This window comes from Prionailurus bengalensis, chromosome A1 (genome assembly GCF_016509475.1).
Source record: "Prionailurus bengalensis isolate Pbe53 chromosome A1, Fcat_Pben_1.1_paternal_pri, whole genome shotgun sequence".
In the NCBI taxonomy this organism is placed as follows: domain Eukaryota; kingdom Metazoa; phylum Chordata; class Mammalia; order Carnivora; family Felidae; genus Prionailurus; species Prionailurus bengalensis.
The window spans coordinates 52,923,687-52,941,319 of record NC_057343.1 but is presented as its reverse complement, the minus strand read 5'-3'; the positions used below and the strand labels follow the sequence as shown (position 1 = coordinate 52,941,319).

At 39.0% G+C, this 17,633-nt stretch overlaps 1 protein-coding gene across 1 annotated transcript in view; it reads left to right on the top strand.

The window, feature by feature from the left end:
• The first annotated feature begins 469 nt into the window (after nt 1-469).
• The window catches only part of OBI1 (ORC ubiquitin ligase 1), a 42,079-nt gene continuing 24,915 nt past the window's right edge, over nt 470-17,633 (top strand). Inside the window, exons 1-4 of the mRNA XM_043581212.1 lie at nt 470-645; nt 13,052-13,187; nt 14,278-14,369; nt 17,159-17,407. Coding sequence (XP_043437147.1) covers nt 574-645; nt 13,052-13,187; nt 14,278-14,369; nt 17,159-17,407 — 549 coding nt within the window. The 5' untranslated portion in view covers nt 470-573. The remainder of the gene's footprint in view (nt 646-13,051; nt 13,188-14,277; nt 14,370-17,158; nt 17,408-17,633) is intronic.

Below are 17,633 nucleotides of genomic sequence, written 5' to 3'. Positions count from 1 at the left end.
AGATCTGAGAGCGGCAGAAAGGTTTTTTTGTTTTTTGGGTTTTTTTGAAAATTAAAATGTACACATAACATTTTATCTCTTCCTGTTTTGACTGCGCCGTGCGTTTGCAGACTGTGTGGGGTTTAATTTTTAGGCAGAAAACTTCCACCCACCCTCCGGGAAAGAGTAAGGCATTTAAAATCGCTTTCCCCATCTTCCTCTCTGCTCTGCACTGTTACTCTTTCATTTAAACTTTCAAGATCCTCCATCGATGCCCATAGTAAACCGCCTTCCTCCTCATTCTCAAGAATCTTGCAGCTTCCGAACCCGGGGCCTTTTTTTTTTTTTTTTTTTTTTTTTTTTTTGAATGAAAGTAAGAAAGGGAGGAAAGGAAGGAAGCTCCGGAGGGAGGGAGGGAGGAAGGAAGGAAAGGAAAAGCCGTGGCGGCCGCACGTTTCAAAAGCGCGTTTTCGTTTCCTCTCCCGGCGGGCTGTGGCCCTGCCAGGCTGCCGTAGCCGGCCTCGCGCGGCCCCAGTCGCGGCTAGGAGCCGCCGTCGGCGGGACTTCCGTGTTGGCGGGATTCTGAACGCTGCCATGGCTCAGACCGTGCAGAACGTTACATTGTCGCTCACTCTGCCCATCACGTGCCACATTTGCTTGGGGAAGGTAATGGGTGATTCTGGGCACTTCTCGAAACAGGGTCGGGTATGAAGTCGCCCGCCGGAGCCGAGGGTGGTCTCCGTGTGTGGCGGGGACGGGGAGATGGGTGCAGACGCTTACCCGCGTTCTCCTCAGGCGCTGGGAGGCCGCGTCCTGGGGGACGAAGGGAACGCGTCGTGGTTGCTGGGTTCATCCTCTGCGCCTTTTGGAGGGGGATGACAGCGGCCTGGGGTCTGAAGGAAGGGCGGCCAGGCGGCTCTGTTAGCTCCGCCGGCCTCACCCGGCCGGCCGACTCCAACGTCGAAGGAGGCCTCGTCAGTAAGGAATCGCAACAGTATTTTACGCCCCTTTGCCACCTGTGTGGCGTGTATGAAGCCCGTTAAAGCACGTTTCCTGGGAGTCTTGCCCAAGATTCCTTCGTCCCCTGCACAAGTGGAATGTTCTTGTCCTTGGGCCTGCCCGCTGTGCTAATTGGAGAGTCTTTTCCATTTCCAACATCCTTTCCTTTGCTTAACCCTGCCTTTAGAATGTCCTTTGCTCTGGGTTCAAAATTTGAAAGGTAAATAGTACCCACCCCTGAGTGGTATTTAGAATGAGAGGCATGGTCTTTTGGAACCATTCAGCGATGAGATGGAATCCCCGCTCTTTGTGTTGCAAGAGGTGTCTAACGTGTTTGTGAAGCTAGATAAAGTAGTTCTGAATTAGAAACGGAATTTTGAAGAGTCTGATGCATTCGTCTCTTCTTTCATTTCCGTTTGTGCCTCCCATTTGGTTTTTAAAAGAGCGTTTCTTTAACGCATAGATCAAGAAAGAAGATCCTATGGATGAGCAGTCAGACTTTTTTCCCACCCTGAATTGTTTTTACATTTGTGATGTGTCTGTTTACCCTCGAGTGCAGACTGAAACTACAGCCTCCTGCATGGACTTGAGACCTAGAAACTTCATAGAGCAAGCATTGGAGTGCCAGCCAGTATGATCATCTGCCTTAGGTGTTTGGGGTTCTGTGTGAATTTAAGAGTTCAAGCAGTAGTAGGAAGTCAGGCTTGGAAGCAACTGATAACTCTTGGTATCAGTCAGAATGAAATGCCAAGGAAATAGCAAATGTGCTGTGAGAGCATACAGGGGATGGCTTGATCAATTCTGACTGGAGAGATCAAGGATGGTGGCGTAGAGGGTGGTATTTGAGCTGGTATTTGCTGCCACTGCCTACATACAGAGCTGGGGGGAGGGGGAGATGATGTTTATATTTGCTAGTCTACATTTGGTTTCTGACATGAAGTTGCCACAAGTACGGGTTAAGTTCTGAGTGCATTTACTCTCAACAGTAGCATTAAAAGCTGATAAAAATATCTTGGGAAATAATTTTCCTTTGGTCTTAGTTGTACACATTATGTCTAGTTTCCATTAGTTAATAGGCTCTTTTGCAGTTGTGTTGACAGTGTGTTCTGCCTGGTTGATTTTCCATACCTGTGCTTTTTGTGTTTAACAAAAAAGGATACCTAGTAGAATACAGTGATTTGCAGTTTACAGAATGCTCTTGTATGCATTTAATTACTTCATTTACTCATTTCACCAGTGCTGTGAAATAGATAGGGCTGGTTGCCCCATTTTTTTGACATAAGAAAGCTAAGGCTTAGAGTCTCTGGCTTGAACCTCTGTTATCATTTGTCTCTTCAGTAAATTACTTCCTAAAAACTCACGTGAGCTCATCTGTGATAGCAGATGATCTTGTAGTGTGCCTCCTCCCCTCCATCCCTTTCTCTCTTTTTTTCCTGTATTGCTTAGCTGTGTTCTAAAATGAAATCTAAGAAAAGATTAATGGTTTGTAAACAGGCATCTTCTTCTGTCTACTGTGGAAGCATAAATGTATTGAAGGCCTGAGTTCTGTGTTCAGACTATGAGTTTTAGCTTCTTCCATTTACTAGTTCTGTGACCTTACACAAGTTACTTAACCTGTCTCAGAACAGTTTCCTTATCTGTGAGATGGGAATGGTAATAGAAGCAACACTCTTTCATGCATTCTGGGCACAATTAAATGAACTAATTCAATTGTAGTGTTTAGCATAAGGTCTGGGGCATAATAATATTCAATAAATATTAAACTTTAGTGTGGGCACTGAGACAGGCCCTCAAATGAGGAAACCAGCCTTTCTAGTAACTGTTCTTCCCAGTTGCTTCCTGAGGAAGTGCACTCATTCTATGAAGATTTGCTTTCTCAAATGGAGTGGGACCTGTTTGTTCTAGAAATTGCCGCAGTACATCCAGGTTTTAACTGGTTCCATATAACTGCTGCCTTTTGTACAGTTAAAGGAAATCTGATCTGTTTGGGCCACTTAACCCTCACCACATAACGGTAATTGTGGAGTACTGGAGATAGCATGACCTGGGGTAGTACCATGTTTCCAATGCCGCGTCCACCTCCCTGACACACACCTCTGGCCACCTCTGACATCTGCCTTAAGGTCCTTTTTGACTAGCCCTCTCTCAGATAACCATTCTTTTGCTGCCCTCATTATTTGTCCAAAAATCTCACCATTAGCAAGATTCTTTTCTTTTGATTGTTCAACAGAATTAGGAGCCATTATCCCTGAGAGGTCACTGTTAAAAAAAAAAAAAAAGAAAAGGAAAGAAAAAAAAGTGCATATTACCTTAAAGGAAGAGTTGGGGGTGGGAGAGACCTTAAATCTGAATAGATAATATAGATGCTGACAGGGATGGGGAAGAATAGAGACGTAAGAGTAGTGGAGATAGCCTAAGTATGCACACTGTCAATACTTTGTCTTTTGGATACAAATGTACTTAAAATTGGACAGTTTAGACATTTTGCATTTTCTGCCTTTCTCTGCCTCAGCCTTAAAGGTGGATTCTTTCTGCTTAATAATGTTTAGCAACCTTGCCAATATCTCAAGAGCTCTATGTGTTTGAAGAAGTTAGATACACATCCTGTGGGATGAGTTATGTGTAATATATTTTCTTGCCTATTCCTCCTTAATTTTTTCCTTTTGCCTAGAACTAGTGGGCCAACAAGCAGAAATACAGGTTCAGGATATCAGTTAAGTGACATTTAGGTCCTGGTACCAGATTGCTACAAACCAGTTTATCTCTAGATAATTCCAGTCATTTTTCTCGTCAATTAGGATTCCAACTGCAAAATCAAATTATTGTTGCATGTTTTTGACTAAGTCTGCATTTTTCCGTGAGTAACATGTCTCCCAATGTAGACTATAGTTAGTTTAATGAAAGGTGAAGGAGGTTCTGAAGTGAAGTGACAAGCAACTAGACTTCTGGTGCTCTTCAACGTTAGTATATCATATTCAGTTATTCGTCACTTGCGTATAAGTCCAGTTTGAGACTTCAATATAAAAAAACTAGAGTATTTTGAAATTTAGAAAGGAGTTGAAATTGAGGTTCGAGTATGTGGAATGGAATTGTGTTGGAATGAATGGACATAATAGCAAATCTTTACAGACTATTTTTTCATTTGGAAGGGAATCAAGCTTTGTGTAGCTCTACAGTATTAAGATTTGTACTTATGTAAGGACAAGCCCTGTGGCTGAAATAATCCAAAATGAAATCACCTTCCTTAGGATATGGGGTATCTGTCTCTTGCAAGTGTCCAAAGTAGGGTGGACTGTTTCAAGCTAGGAATACTACAGGAAGAATCCCTTCTTTGAGGGAGGCCTTGCTTTCCACCCATATTGTTGATTAAAAATGTTGACAAGGTAAGGCTAGGTAAGAAGCCTTATGCAACTAAATTAATTAATCAGTGTTCATCAGGGGCTGTTGATTGGCCAGCATGTTATTGACCTCAGTACATTGAGCCCACGTTTGATTCCTGATTGACTCTTCGGTTCCCAAGAGTGGATTGTACGTAATTGTCACAAGTAATTTACTTTGACAAAAGCCATATGGACTACATTTTTTTCCTTTCCAAATTAAGTTTGAAGAAGGCAGACACTTTCAAAAAATACAGTATTATGTTTTTATGTACTTAGGGCATAATTTAAAAATTACTTAAAAAAAAAAGTATTGATGTATCCTAATAATTTTAAGATCGGAATGTAAGAGCTGACACATTTACTAAAGAAATATGATTCTTTTTTTTTTTTTTTTTTTTAATTTTTTTTTTCAACGTTTATTTATTTTTGGGACAGAGAGAGACAGAGCATGAACGGGGGAGGGGCAGAGAGAGAGGGAGACACAGAATCGGAAACAGGCTCCAGGCTCTGAGCCATCAGCCCAGAGCCCGACATGGGGCTCGAACTCCCGGACCGGGAGATCGTGACCTGGCTGAAGTCGGACGCTTAACCGACTGCGCCACCCAGGCGCCCCAAGAAATATGATTCTTGAAAGCATTCTAGGTAGTGATGAAGGTGGGGGAGGCAAGATATATTATTTTTTCTTTTACCTAGAAAGAAATGGAGACCTAAACCAATAGGTATTAAGCAACTTAGTTCTCAGGATCACATAGTTTTAAAGTTCTAGGACCTAAGTTTTGGCCCAGAGCCAAAGATTTCTTGAAACGTAGCAAGAACAATCCAGAAATTTCATTTTGAAAAGTTTCCAAAATCCCCAAATTGAGTCAGAGGAGTTATTATTACCCATCATTTTTATACCTCAGCCTTCTTTTTCAGTCTTTCTAGGTCTTCCCTAGTGAAACCCATAAAATTTTGACATAGGTGCAAGAAAGAATATTATTTGAAGAAAAATGAACTCGAGTCTCTAGCAAAGATGATAAAAGGCACAGGAACTGACTTTAGGTGTAATTGCCAGGCCAGTTAAGTTGCTTTTCCTTCCCATCACTTCTCTCAGTGGCCTTTTTCTACAGCCCCTATTGACCCCAAAGTCTTGTTCCAAATTTCTTGCTTCTTTCAGGCATGTGCTCTCTATTTCTTACTCCCAGATTATTGTTCACTAACTCTGTACTAAGGAAGAAAAAACTATTTCTTAGTTGAAAGAACACTCACTTTGCAGTTGGATCACATTGAATGATGGTTAAATACTGTTTCTGCCACTTATAACCTGTGTTATTTTTTCCTTGAGTCTCAGTTTCCACAGCTGATAATGAATTTGATACTACCAACCCCATTAGGTTGTTAGGGAAATATGTGAATAGTTTACACCAGTGGTTCTGAAAGGGTTGGGAGTGGATTTCATCCTGCAGGGACATTTGGCAGTGCCTAGAAACGCCTCTGATTGTCTCCAGGGGTGTGCTACTTGCGTCTACTGGGTAGAGCCCAGGGATGTTGCTAGCTAAACATCCTACAATATACAGGACAGATCCCTATATCAAAAAGTTCTTCAGTCCAGGGGCCCCTGGGTAGCTCAGTTGGTTGAGCGTCAGACTCTTGGTTTTGGCTTGGGTCATGATCTCATGGTTTGGTTTGTGGGTTTGAGCCCCTGGTCCGGTTGACAGTGTGGTGCCTGCTTGGCCCTCTCTCCCTCTCTCTCTGCCCCTCCCTCACTTGCATGCACACTCTCAAAATAAATAAACTTAAAAAAAAAAAAAAGTTCTTCAGTCCAGAATGTCAGTAGTGCTGAATTTGGGAAACCTTGTCCTTAAACCAGTGTATAATAACTCCTAGTAAGTGAGTCCAGGATGATATGGATATTAATGAATAACCCATTTTGACATGACTTCTCTCAGGTACATCTATTTTTTAAGAAAGGAGCTTTGGTGGTAGAGTGGTCTCTTAAAATTGAAACATCTTCAAATAAAAGAAATGAAAACTGTGTAGTAGAATTACAGATTTAGGGTTAATCTTTTCTCCATCTAGGATTGCCCTCTCAGGCCCATTTCAGTGATAAGAGCCCACTTTTCTTTTTTTTTTTTTTTTAATTTTTTTAATGTTTATTTATTTTAGAGAGAGAGACAGACAGAGTGCAAGTAGGGGAGAAGCAGAGAGATGGAGACACAAAATCTGAAGCAGGCTCCATGCTCTGAACTGTTGGCACAGAGCCCGACGTGGGGCTCAAACTCACAAGCAGTGAGATCATGACCTGAGCTGAAGTCAGATGCTCAACCGACTGAGCCACCCAGGTGCCCCGAAGAGCCCACTTTTCATACCTTGCTTTCTCTTCCATTCCTCCTCCTCCTCACCACCCTCAGGGTGCATTATCCTAGACTATCATTTCAACATCCTTACTCTAGATGAGTTTGGAATTGTACATGTCACTTGCCATTGTTGTCTTGCATTTTTATTTCATAAGAATACTGTTTTACTGCCACAGATCTCATTTGAGAGTAAACTGGATGGAAAGTTTAATAATATAGGCAAATTATGACTATTTCTTTATCTCAGAAAGATTTTATTGAAGAAAATCATATGCATATTTTGATACTGTATATACCAGGATCTTGGTAGAGGAAGATGGGTGGACAGGAATTGTGGGAGGGCTAGATGCTTTGTATTTTGCTCTTATAGGTTACAGTCAAATAAATAACAAGTAATTTGTTTTAGTAGTTATTTCTTATTTATAGGTTTCTATTCTCCTAAGGTAAATTTAAACCATTGTTTAGAAATAATCATCTGATAAGTACTTGGTCCAAAGAAGTGAATTAGTCAACGTTTCAAAACTCCAACCCAATGAGAGTGACAATACCAGGTATCAAACAGTGAAAATAATTCTCCTGTGGGTGGCATTGCCAGTGGCTCTTAGCAGACAGAGTCAAGTCGTCTGCCTGTGGTTGTTCTTCTATATAATTTGGTGTATTAAATGGAAAGGTTAAACTTTTGCTGTTTCACAGTTTGGCAGTGGCCATTGACCTTTTACTTCTTGAGACACTTAAAGGAACGTTATCTCAGCCTTTCATTTTAATACATCAAAATTCACTTGTATTAATCTTAGAGTGTGCCAGGCATTATAGCAAGTGCTATATGTGGATACAAAGATGAGCATGCCCCTCTCCTGCCCCCAAAGAGCCTGAAATCTAACAGGGAGAACAGAATGTAAACAATTTTATAAGTAAAGCACAATGCAGATAGAAGTGAACATTAAATCAATGCATAAAGAGTACCCTTAGGAAAATCAGACAAAGACCCGGTTAATTCTAAAAAGGATTAATGAAGGCCTTGCAGAAGAGGTAGCAGTTGATCTTCATCTTAAAAGCTGGAAGGGAGTCTATTTTCACTGGGGAAGCTGGAGGCCAGCAGGATATATCAAGCTAAGAAATGAGAGCACAATAAACAGGGAGCCTCCAATGTGCCAATTAATTTGGTGAACATCAAGTAGATCTGTGTGCTTGAAGTGCAGGTTATATCAAGTATTGAAATAGAAGATCAGTATCGAAATAGCAGACGAAATGGCTACTTAAGAACCAGATTATGTTGTTCTTTGAATGCTATACTTAAAACTGTGAACAGGGAAAAATCATTGCTGTTTTGCAGGAGAGCAGTGAAAGCTACTGATACTTATTTTAGAAAGGTAGCACTGGCATCAGTATGAGAGGTGGACAGAACTGAATATTTGGAAGCCAGGAAGCTTGTGAGGAGGTAGGTCATTGCAGTAGATCCAAGGGTAAAGGAATGAGAACCTGAACTCATTGAGGTGAAGATGGAAAAGAAGGGATACATGATAGGTAAAAATAAAACAAAACAAAAAACATTTGGAGGTAGATTTGCCATATTTTGACATTCTGGGATGGACTTTTTTCACATTATAACTGAAAAAAAATTTTTTTAATGTTTATTTTGAGGGAGAGAGAGACAGAGTGCGAGTGGGGAGGGCAGAGAGAGAGGGAGACACAGAATCCGAAGCAGGCTCCAGGCTCTGAGCTGTCAGCACACAACTTGACGCGGGGCTTGAACCCACAAACCATGAGATTGTGACCTGAACCGAAGTCGGACACTTAACCGACTGAGCCACCCAGGCGCCCCTTCACATCATAACTTTTTGAAACCTGGCTGTATCTTACAAGTGATGGCATATTACAGTTGTATTTGGCAGCATTTTCCATTCTGTTTTCTTAGTGGCACATAAAATATTGGTGCATCTTAAAGTCTCTGGCTTCTTAGACTTGATACATGATACCAGAATTTGGTGAAAGATTGGATGGTGAGGATAAGTGAGTCAGAGATAGCTCTGAGTGCTTTAGCCCAAGTAATGAGGCAGTACTGCCATGAACTTAGATGAGGAATGCAGCAGTAGGAGCAAATGTGTGGAGGAGGCCAAGTTCGGTTTTGAACATGCTGTGGTTGAGGCAGCTACAAGATCCTTCCATGGTGTTAGCTCCTAAGCATACGGAGATAGTAATGTTATTACCTTTTCTTTTCTTTTCTTTTCTGTTTTCTTTCTTTCTCTCTTTTTTTTTAGGATTGTTTTGTGGTATTCTCTGTATTTACATCTTTACATTTCTAAATGTTAATGCCTGAATGAAAAGTATACTGAGTTAAACCACTGTTTTCAGAGGCAGAAGCTCATTGTCACTAAAGGGCTTGCCCAAGATCAAACAGCTCAAATGGCAGAGCTGGAGTTGGCCCCAGGTTTATCTCTCAAATCCTAAGCTCTGCCACTTACTGAGGTCCAGTTACAGAGGGTTCTCAGGAGTTGTCATAGGAAAGATGTTAACATCATGTGATACATGAGATTAAGAGAGGAAATAGAACTATGCCAGATAAGATGGCCCAGGAAAAAACATTAGAGAAAGCAGCTCTACCACCTCCGGTATTTTGATTAGAAGCAACTTACCCTCTGATCCTCTTTTCATTGTGACTCTTCTCCAGCATTACTTCAGCCTTATCAAGACCAGTTCATTGGCTCTATGAACATTGCTTTTTCACCATCATCATTACCATTCATACACTCATGTCCCTTGTTAGCCGTGGACATTTATGGTCATCATTCCCTTGTCTCTCTCTTTCTCCTTGGCAAAAATCCAACTCTGAGTAAACTGTACTACTCATTTGCTTCCTGCCTGAAACTGAACAGGTAAAAATTGGTAAGAAAAATACACATTTATGTTAAGTTGGTCTTAGTTTATAGTCAAAACCACAGATCTCAAATAGGAACTTAACAATGTTTGGCAATCCTGCCAAAATTACTAGTAAGTTTACTTTTTCACTTTTCAAAATAACTGCTTTTATCCTATTTTCTCAAGTTGATATCCCTACCCAACTTCTCACTCTCAATTGGTAACCTCACCTCGTATTTAATGATGAAATATAGGCATTTGGAACAGTTAGATATGAGTTCTCTCATTTCCATCAGCAGATCTTCCAACCTTTGCATTTGTTCTCACACCCTCAGTCTTCCCTTTTGTTACAATGAAAGACAGATCCTCAGTCCCATAAAAGCCAAACCTCTGCTTTGTGCTTTGGATTTCATTACCTCTTGACTTCTTAGGGACTTTGCTGCCTATGGCTCTGATCCCTGCTTTTCTTTCTTCATCATTAATATTCCCTCCTTACCATAACATTCCCATTGGCATTTCTTATCATGGTCTTATTTTTATGCTCACTCCTTTACAGCAAAACATGAAAGAATTGTCTATATTCTGTCATCACTTCACCTTCTCTGTCTCTCAGACTTCAATCAAGTTTCCACCCCTATCATTCACTGAAACAGTGCTTGTCAGTAACACATCACAATGACTTCCATGTAATTAAATCCCATAGTCATTTCTCTGTCCATATCAAGCTCATTTTCTTCTTATTTGACATGCTTGGCTACTGTCTTCCTCTTGAAAAACTTTCCTTGGCTTCTGTAAGACTAGTTCCCTTTGCTGTTGCTCCTTTTTTTCCTTCCTCTTCTTCCTGGAATGCCTTGTCTCCAGCTACTCTGCCCATGGAAGGGATCTCCTCCAGTCCTGTAGCTTTAATTTTTTATGCCAGTGATTCTCAGACTCTGCCTTGTCCATTTAAAAGTCACCCTGGCATCACAGATTTAATATAGCCCAAACAGAGTTCTTGATTTCCACCACCTATAAGACTCCTCTTCCTCCACTTTTCTCACCTTAGTTAATGATAGCACCAACCATTGTGATGTCCAAAACCTTTTTTAGATTGGAGAGGTATTTAACTTTAGTTGTGGGAGCAGTTACAGAGAAAATACTGATTGCTTTTATGGGGTGCCTGGGTGGCGCAGTCGGTTGAGCATTTGACTCTTGATTTGGGCTTAGGTTATGATCCCAGGATTGTGGGATGGAGCCCCGCATCAGGCTGCGCACTGAGTGTGGCGTCTGCTTAAAATTCTCTTTCCCTCTCTCCCCACCCCCCTCTTTCTCTCTCTCTCTCTCTGTCCCCCTCCCTCCCTGTACCCCTCTCCCCTGCTCATGTTCTATCTCTACAATAAAAAAAAAAAATACTGATGGCCTTTAAATGAGCTTCCAATGAGGGAAGCCTGTAGTGAGTAGGAGACCATCTTGAATCTCCTTAAATGTGCACAGTTTTATGTTTTGACCATTGGCTTTCATCCATTTTAGATGAGTTCATGACTTAAAAAAAAAAAAAAAGACATTAAATCGCTGCTTTAAAAGCCCAAGAAGATAAGTTTTCTTTCATTAGCTGAGTTTCTTAATTTAGGGGTATATGTACTTCTAGGAGTATTGCAGGAATGTGGTGTGTGTGTATGTGTGTGTGTGTTGCAGGAAGCTATAGGCTAGATAAGGCAATATCTTTTTGGTATGTAGTTTGAGAAATTTTTTCTTCTTAAAACATTTCATGACTTAAAGATGAAATTAAAACACCCAAAAATATATAATGGTCTGGACTCAGACGCATCACTTGACTTTTTAAGAAAAAACAGAACCTGCAAAGGAAGTTCCAACTTGTCTGCCTCTTGAGACTCTGACCAAGAATACGTCCTGGATAAACATTCACTCCTTGCTCTGTAGGTAGGCTCACTTTACAATAAGAGTTTGAGAAGCTGTCCTTCATGGTCTCATTCATTCATTCAGATCATTTGAATCCTGTCCAATCATTTGAACTGAATGAATTAGAATTGGTTTCTCTAAAAGGAAGTCTAAATGCATGCTGAATTATCTTTTCTTATTTAGTTTTCATATGTTAGTGTTCATAATCCAGGGAGCATCTAAACGTTTGGAAAGCCAGACAAAGACCAGAGAGTGAGTGAGTCCTTCCTTCCTTCCTTCTTTCCTTCCTTTTTTTAGGTTTATTTTTTTATTTTGAGAGAGAGAGTGTGTGTGAGCTGGGGAGGGGCAGAGAGAAAAGGAAAGAGAGAATCCCAAGTAGGCTTCATGCTGTCAGCGCACAGCCCGATGTGGGGCTTGAACTCAATCGTGAGATCGTGGCCTGAGCCGAAACCAAGAGTCTGACACTTAACCAGCTGAGCCACCCAGGCACCCCAACCAGAGAGTTCTTCACAGTGAGACTGAAAATGATTAGCTGCCTATCTTGAACTGCCGTACAGCTGTGATTTCTTTGAGGGCGGAGACCCCTTTCAAATGAACGAATACTTATAGTGTCTTTCTGAAGCAGATATAGGACAGTACAAGCGTTTCCTCTGCAGAAAGTGTTTTGTGGTGGTTCTGTCTCTTCCTTATCTCTCTACTTCCTCTGCTTTCTCTTGATCTTCTGGTCTCTAGTGCAGGACTCTCAAATGGTATTTTTATGATTAGAACAGGAAAATATTGAAAATGCTGTAAAGTGTTTTGAGTCCCACAGTAACATTTCTTTGTAAATCAAGTGAAAGCCTAAGCATTTCGGTGTTATTTTGGTTTCTATTTAAAAATTTTTGCTGGTTGAAGAATATCAAGTCATTATTCCCTCTGGCAAGTTCCCTACCTAATTAATGTTAAATACTGTCTTAATAGCAGTTACTTAATCTAACACATTTTTTTTGAGTACCTGCTGTGTATTAGGCTGCCTTCTAGGCATCAGGGATTTAGGCATGAATGAGACGAAGGAAGTTCTTGCTCTCATGCAGCTTCCTTTCTAATGGAAGAGATAGACAATAAATATGTAAACAAACTAGTATCAGGTAGAAAACTGAAGTAATTTCTCTCTTCTATTTTCTGTCTTATAAAACAACTACACACAGTCAAAACACATAGTTAATCCTGAGCCACCTAATTGCTTTACACTTTGGTTACCTCATTTGTGATGTATGTTTCCTGTGTTTACTTCACAGGATTATTTAAAACAAAACAAAAACAGAGAAAGTGCATGTGAAAGCCCTTTGTAAAATATAAGACGACAAATGTAAAGTATTAGTATTTGTGCTTGTTTAAATGGAGTCAGAGATTTTTGTGTTTAGTGTATGTCCGTATTTCCATCAGCACTGTTTGCTGTTTAAATTATAAACCGATGTTTTTTATAAATCCTAGATAATTTCCTTTTAAAACACCTACTCTGCTGTATTCTAGAGAAGCAATTTTTTTGCTCTAAACTAAACCTGTTGGGATTCTAGTTATGACTGTTGCCCTGTACTAAAAGTAATGTTTCTGTTTTCAAAGGTACGCCAGCCTGTCATATGCATCAACAACCATGTATTTTGTTCAATTTGTATCGATTTGTGGTTGAAGAATAATAGCCAGTGTCCAGCTTGCAGAGTCCCCATCACTCCTGAAAATCCTTGCAAAGAGATTATCGGTAAGGGCCTATTTTATAAACATATAGAAACAGATTTGAAACAATCTCTAAATAGTGTATATTTGGAGGAAGACGAAAATAGACAGTTTTCACTGATGTCATTTTGCCATTATCGAAGTACTAGTTGGACTTGGAACTAAGAAATCTGAAGAAGAATCAGAGATTGTTCCAAGGTTAGTTTCTTGGGTACCTGGGTAAAATCTGGTAGAGGAGTATTTTTCTGCTGTGAACTTTGTTGATGAAAATAATTTGAATGTATTTCCCCAGCTTCTCTTCACGTCCCTCTCCTGCCTTTATTCATTCTTATATAAGTGATACTTCATAAATTCTCTCAAGTAAAATAGTTCAGGCATCCTTGTATTTGGATAGAATGTCCTGAAAAACAACATCTGTAAAATGCCTTTGCTATCATGATACTAAGAAGTACAAAGAAAATAACCATAGCATAAGTAAAGAGCTCTCAGGAAGAATTCATTTTGAGTGTACTTGTATTGAGTTACGTGCATACAGTTAATGCTGTTATTCATAATCCATTGTAACTGGGTTATTAGATTCAGTAAAAAGACACGTTAATCTTTTTATTTGTGTTACCAGTAACTAGGTATGTTTGAATACATTGGTTATAATAATATTTATATCCTATATGATTATATATGATATATATAGGTAAACATTTGATAATTGTATAAAATTTAAATTGGTGATATGGATAATATATTACATAATTATTGGTTAAATATAAATATAACCATTGGCTTTATATTATTTAACATTTGTCTTGTATTCAAATTTTGCAGTAGTACAAATGTGACAACAAAATATAGCCTTTGCTTTCATTGAATTTAATAAGATACACAGGTAAGTAAACACACATGATATTTTATTGAAGGTATTTCTTGTGGCATTATTTGATATTTATCTTTTCTCAACATCAAGATAGAGAAAAGGCCTAAGTGGCAGCCCCAAGTATGAAGAAATTAAGCTGGAGAACCATATAAAACAATAAGAAAAAAGTTTATCTTTGTTTTCATACTGCTTAAATCCAAAGAAAGTTACTTTTTTTTTTTTTTTTTTTTTTTTTGTCCTGTAGGAGGGACAAGTGAAAGTGAACCTATGCTAAGCCATACAGTCAGGAAGCACCTTCGGAAAACTAGACTTGAGTTACTCCACAAAGAATATGAGGTAAATAATACTTACAATTTAAAATGAGGACAGCATTGAATTCAAGGTAAAACTGAGCTATCTCAGTCTCTGGACTTCTTAGAGTAAACATCCAATGAAATCTTATTTTATCTTATTATTTTTTAATGTTCATTTCTGAGAGAGAGAGAGACAGAGACAGAGACAGAGCACGAGCAGGGGAGGGGCAGAGAGAGAGGAAGACACAGAATCTGAAGCAGGCTGTAGGCTCCGAGCTGTCAGCACAGAGCCCAACGTGGAGCTAGAACCCACAAACTGTGAGATTATGACCTGAGCTGAAGTCAGACACTTAACTAACTGAGCCACCCAGGTGCCCGAAATCTTATTTTAGATGCCAATTTAAATATATCTTATTTGGGGCGCCTGGGTGGCGCATTCGGTTAAGCGTCCGACTTCAGCCAGGTCACGATCTTGCGGTCCGTGAGTTCGAGCCCCGCGTCGGGCTCTGGGCTGATGGCTCAGAGCCTGGAGCCTGTTTTTGATTCTGTGTCTCCCTCTCTCTCTGCCCCTCCCCCGTTCATGCTCTGTCTCTCTCTGTCCCAAAAATAAATAAAAAAAAAAACATGTTGAAAAAAAAAAAATTTTAAATATATCTTATTTGAGGGGCGCCTGACTGCCTCAGTCAGTAAGGCATGCGACTCTTGATCTCAGGGTTGTAAGTTCAAGCCCCATGTTGGGTAGGGAGCCTACCAAAAAAAAAATACCTTATTTGATGAACTTTTTTTCTTTTTTCCTTTTCTATTTCAAATAGAAGACAGCAACAAATACAAGCATTTCTTTTTTCCTTTCTTTAATTTCAAATTTGTCAACAGACATCATTTTATAAGTATTTGCTCCCTCAAGAAGTTGGGAAACAAAGGAAACTCACTTGTTAAAGTCAGTCTTCCAGCCCCCACAAGGCATTATGAATGCTCTGGTAAACAGTGACTATAACCTTCATTCCATTTGGTTTGTCTATTAACTCACTGATAATTTATGCTCATTAGTTTTGGTAAAGTAAATATACTTATGTCAGCTACCAGCAAAGAGATTTTGGTGTGAAATATGCTATTTTCTTTCTTTCTTTTTTTTTTTGCATGTTAACCGTGATTTTTTTTAAATAAAAATTGCATGTATTTAAGGGGCACAACATGATGTTTTGATATACATATCCATTGTGAATGATTGCATTAGTCAAGTTAATAAACATAGCCATCTCATCATATCCTTTTTTATTTTTGTGCTGTGAACATCTGAAATATGCCCTGCTAGCAAATTTCTAGTATTCAGTACTACAATATTCTGATATTCAGCCTACAGTATTAACTGTAATTCTCATGCTGTACATTAGATCTCTAGACTTACTCGTCCTACAACTTTGTATATATTGACCCATCTTGTTTATTCCACCTCCCCATCTGCCCTACCTCCCTACCCTAGATAACCACTGTGTAACTGTCTGCTTGTATGTATTCAGCATTTTTAGATACCACATATAAGTAGGATCATGCGGTAGTTTTCTTTCTTGTGAAGGTGATTTGACATGGGAATGGAAATTTTCCAAATTAGTTTCATGCTTATGGCATATGTATGTTTTTGAATAGTAACCATTAAGCCCAGTTGTTATTTTATGTTGACTAAGGAGGGGATATTATTAATCTCTTATTTTGACACAGAATATTTTTTAAAATTATTGTTATTTTTTTAATGTTTATTTAAAAAAAATTTTTTTTTAACATCTATTTATTTTTGAGAGACAGAGCACGAGCAGGAGAGGGGCAGAGAGAGAGAGGGAGACACAGAATCCAAAGCAGGCTCTAGGCTCTGCGCTGTCAGCACAGAGCCCGATGCAGGGCTCAGACCTGTGAACCATGAGATCATGACCTGAGCCGAAGTCGGATGCTTAACCTACTGAGCCACCCAGGCGCCCCTTGACACAAAATATTTTGAAGTATATGCATGGAAACTGCTTCAGTTGCCTCAAAAACTTTTGAAATAAAGTGAGGCATAAATAAATGACTGTATAAATGTTGATTCATATATGTTTTCCTATTCTTATTTGTTTATTCATTAATATATTCCAACAAATAAAGTGATTTTCTTATAATGCAATAGTACTATCTATATTAATTCTAAAATGTATTCTTAAATACTTAATATTTATCATACTTAGGTCCTAATCAGATTAATCCTTTAAGAGTTCTGGCTTATTGAGCTACTTGCCAGTTTATTTTCTAACAACAGAATTTCTAACAGTCTTAGTTTAAGATGAAATATCTATTATAGATTAATAAATGGTATCACAAAAAAGAGTTCTAGATCAAATGTTTAGTAACTGGGTTTAAGATAATAAGCAGTTCCAGATGGGGAAAACTAATACTTGAAATAGTCATAGTGGTAATGGAAGAACCAGAATGTAGAAAAGTTAAAAGTGAAACTAAAAATGACACAAATTATTCTGAAATGGAAAGTGGAAGGAAATGGGTTCCTTGTTGAATTCATGTGACTTGTCTTGTTTTCTGGATATCTTCAATAAAATCAAAGATTTGACATTTTTATTTTTTTAACCAGAAACTATCACTGAATTAAAATGAAAGCAGTGGAAATGCCAGTTTTATTTTGAGAATTTCAACTGTACGTGACTTTCTGCCTACAGAACTATTCTGATGCGTAACTAATCTGTATATCTACAGAATTTTGAGTATAAAATTTAAAAACACATTGATCTCCGTTTAGCATACATATGTGTTCAGTATCTGTGTCTATCTAATGGATGTGCACTTCTTTATCAGGATGAAATAGATTGTCTGCAGAAAGAGGTAGAAGACCTTAAGAGTAAAAATCTCAGCTTGGAGTCACAAATCAAGACTATTCTGGATCCTTTAACCTTGATGCAAAGCAGCCAGACTGAAGACAAACATCCAATTGCAGACAATCCAAGTAAAATTGACCCAGAAACTGTAGCAGAGTGGAAGAAAAAACTTAGAACAGCGAATGAAATCTATGAAAAAGTGAAAGATGACGTGGATAAGTTAAAGGAAGTAAGTTGTGGTTTTTAAAAATTCTATTACAGTTGTTTTTAAAATTCTGTATTATAAGTACCTTCAAAAGTATAAATAGCCATATTATCTTGACTCATTAGAAGATTGTGGGAGAAGGACAAAAATCTCTGGATGAGCATTTATAAGCAATAGGAAAACTCTTTCCTCCTTAAATGTCATTAGCTGCCAAGAAATATCAGGCGGTTCCATTTGTGACTATAATTGG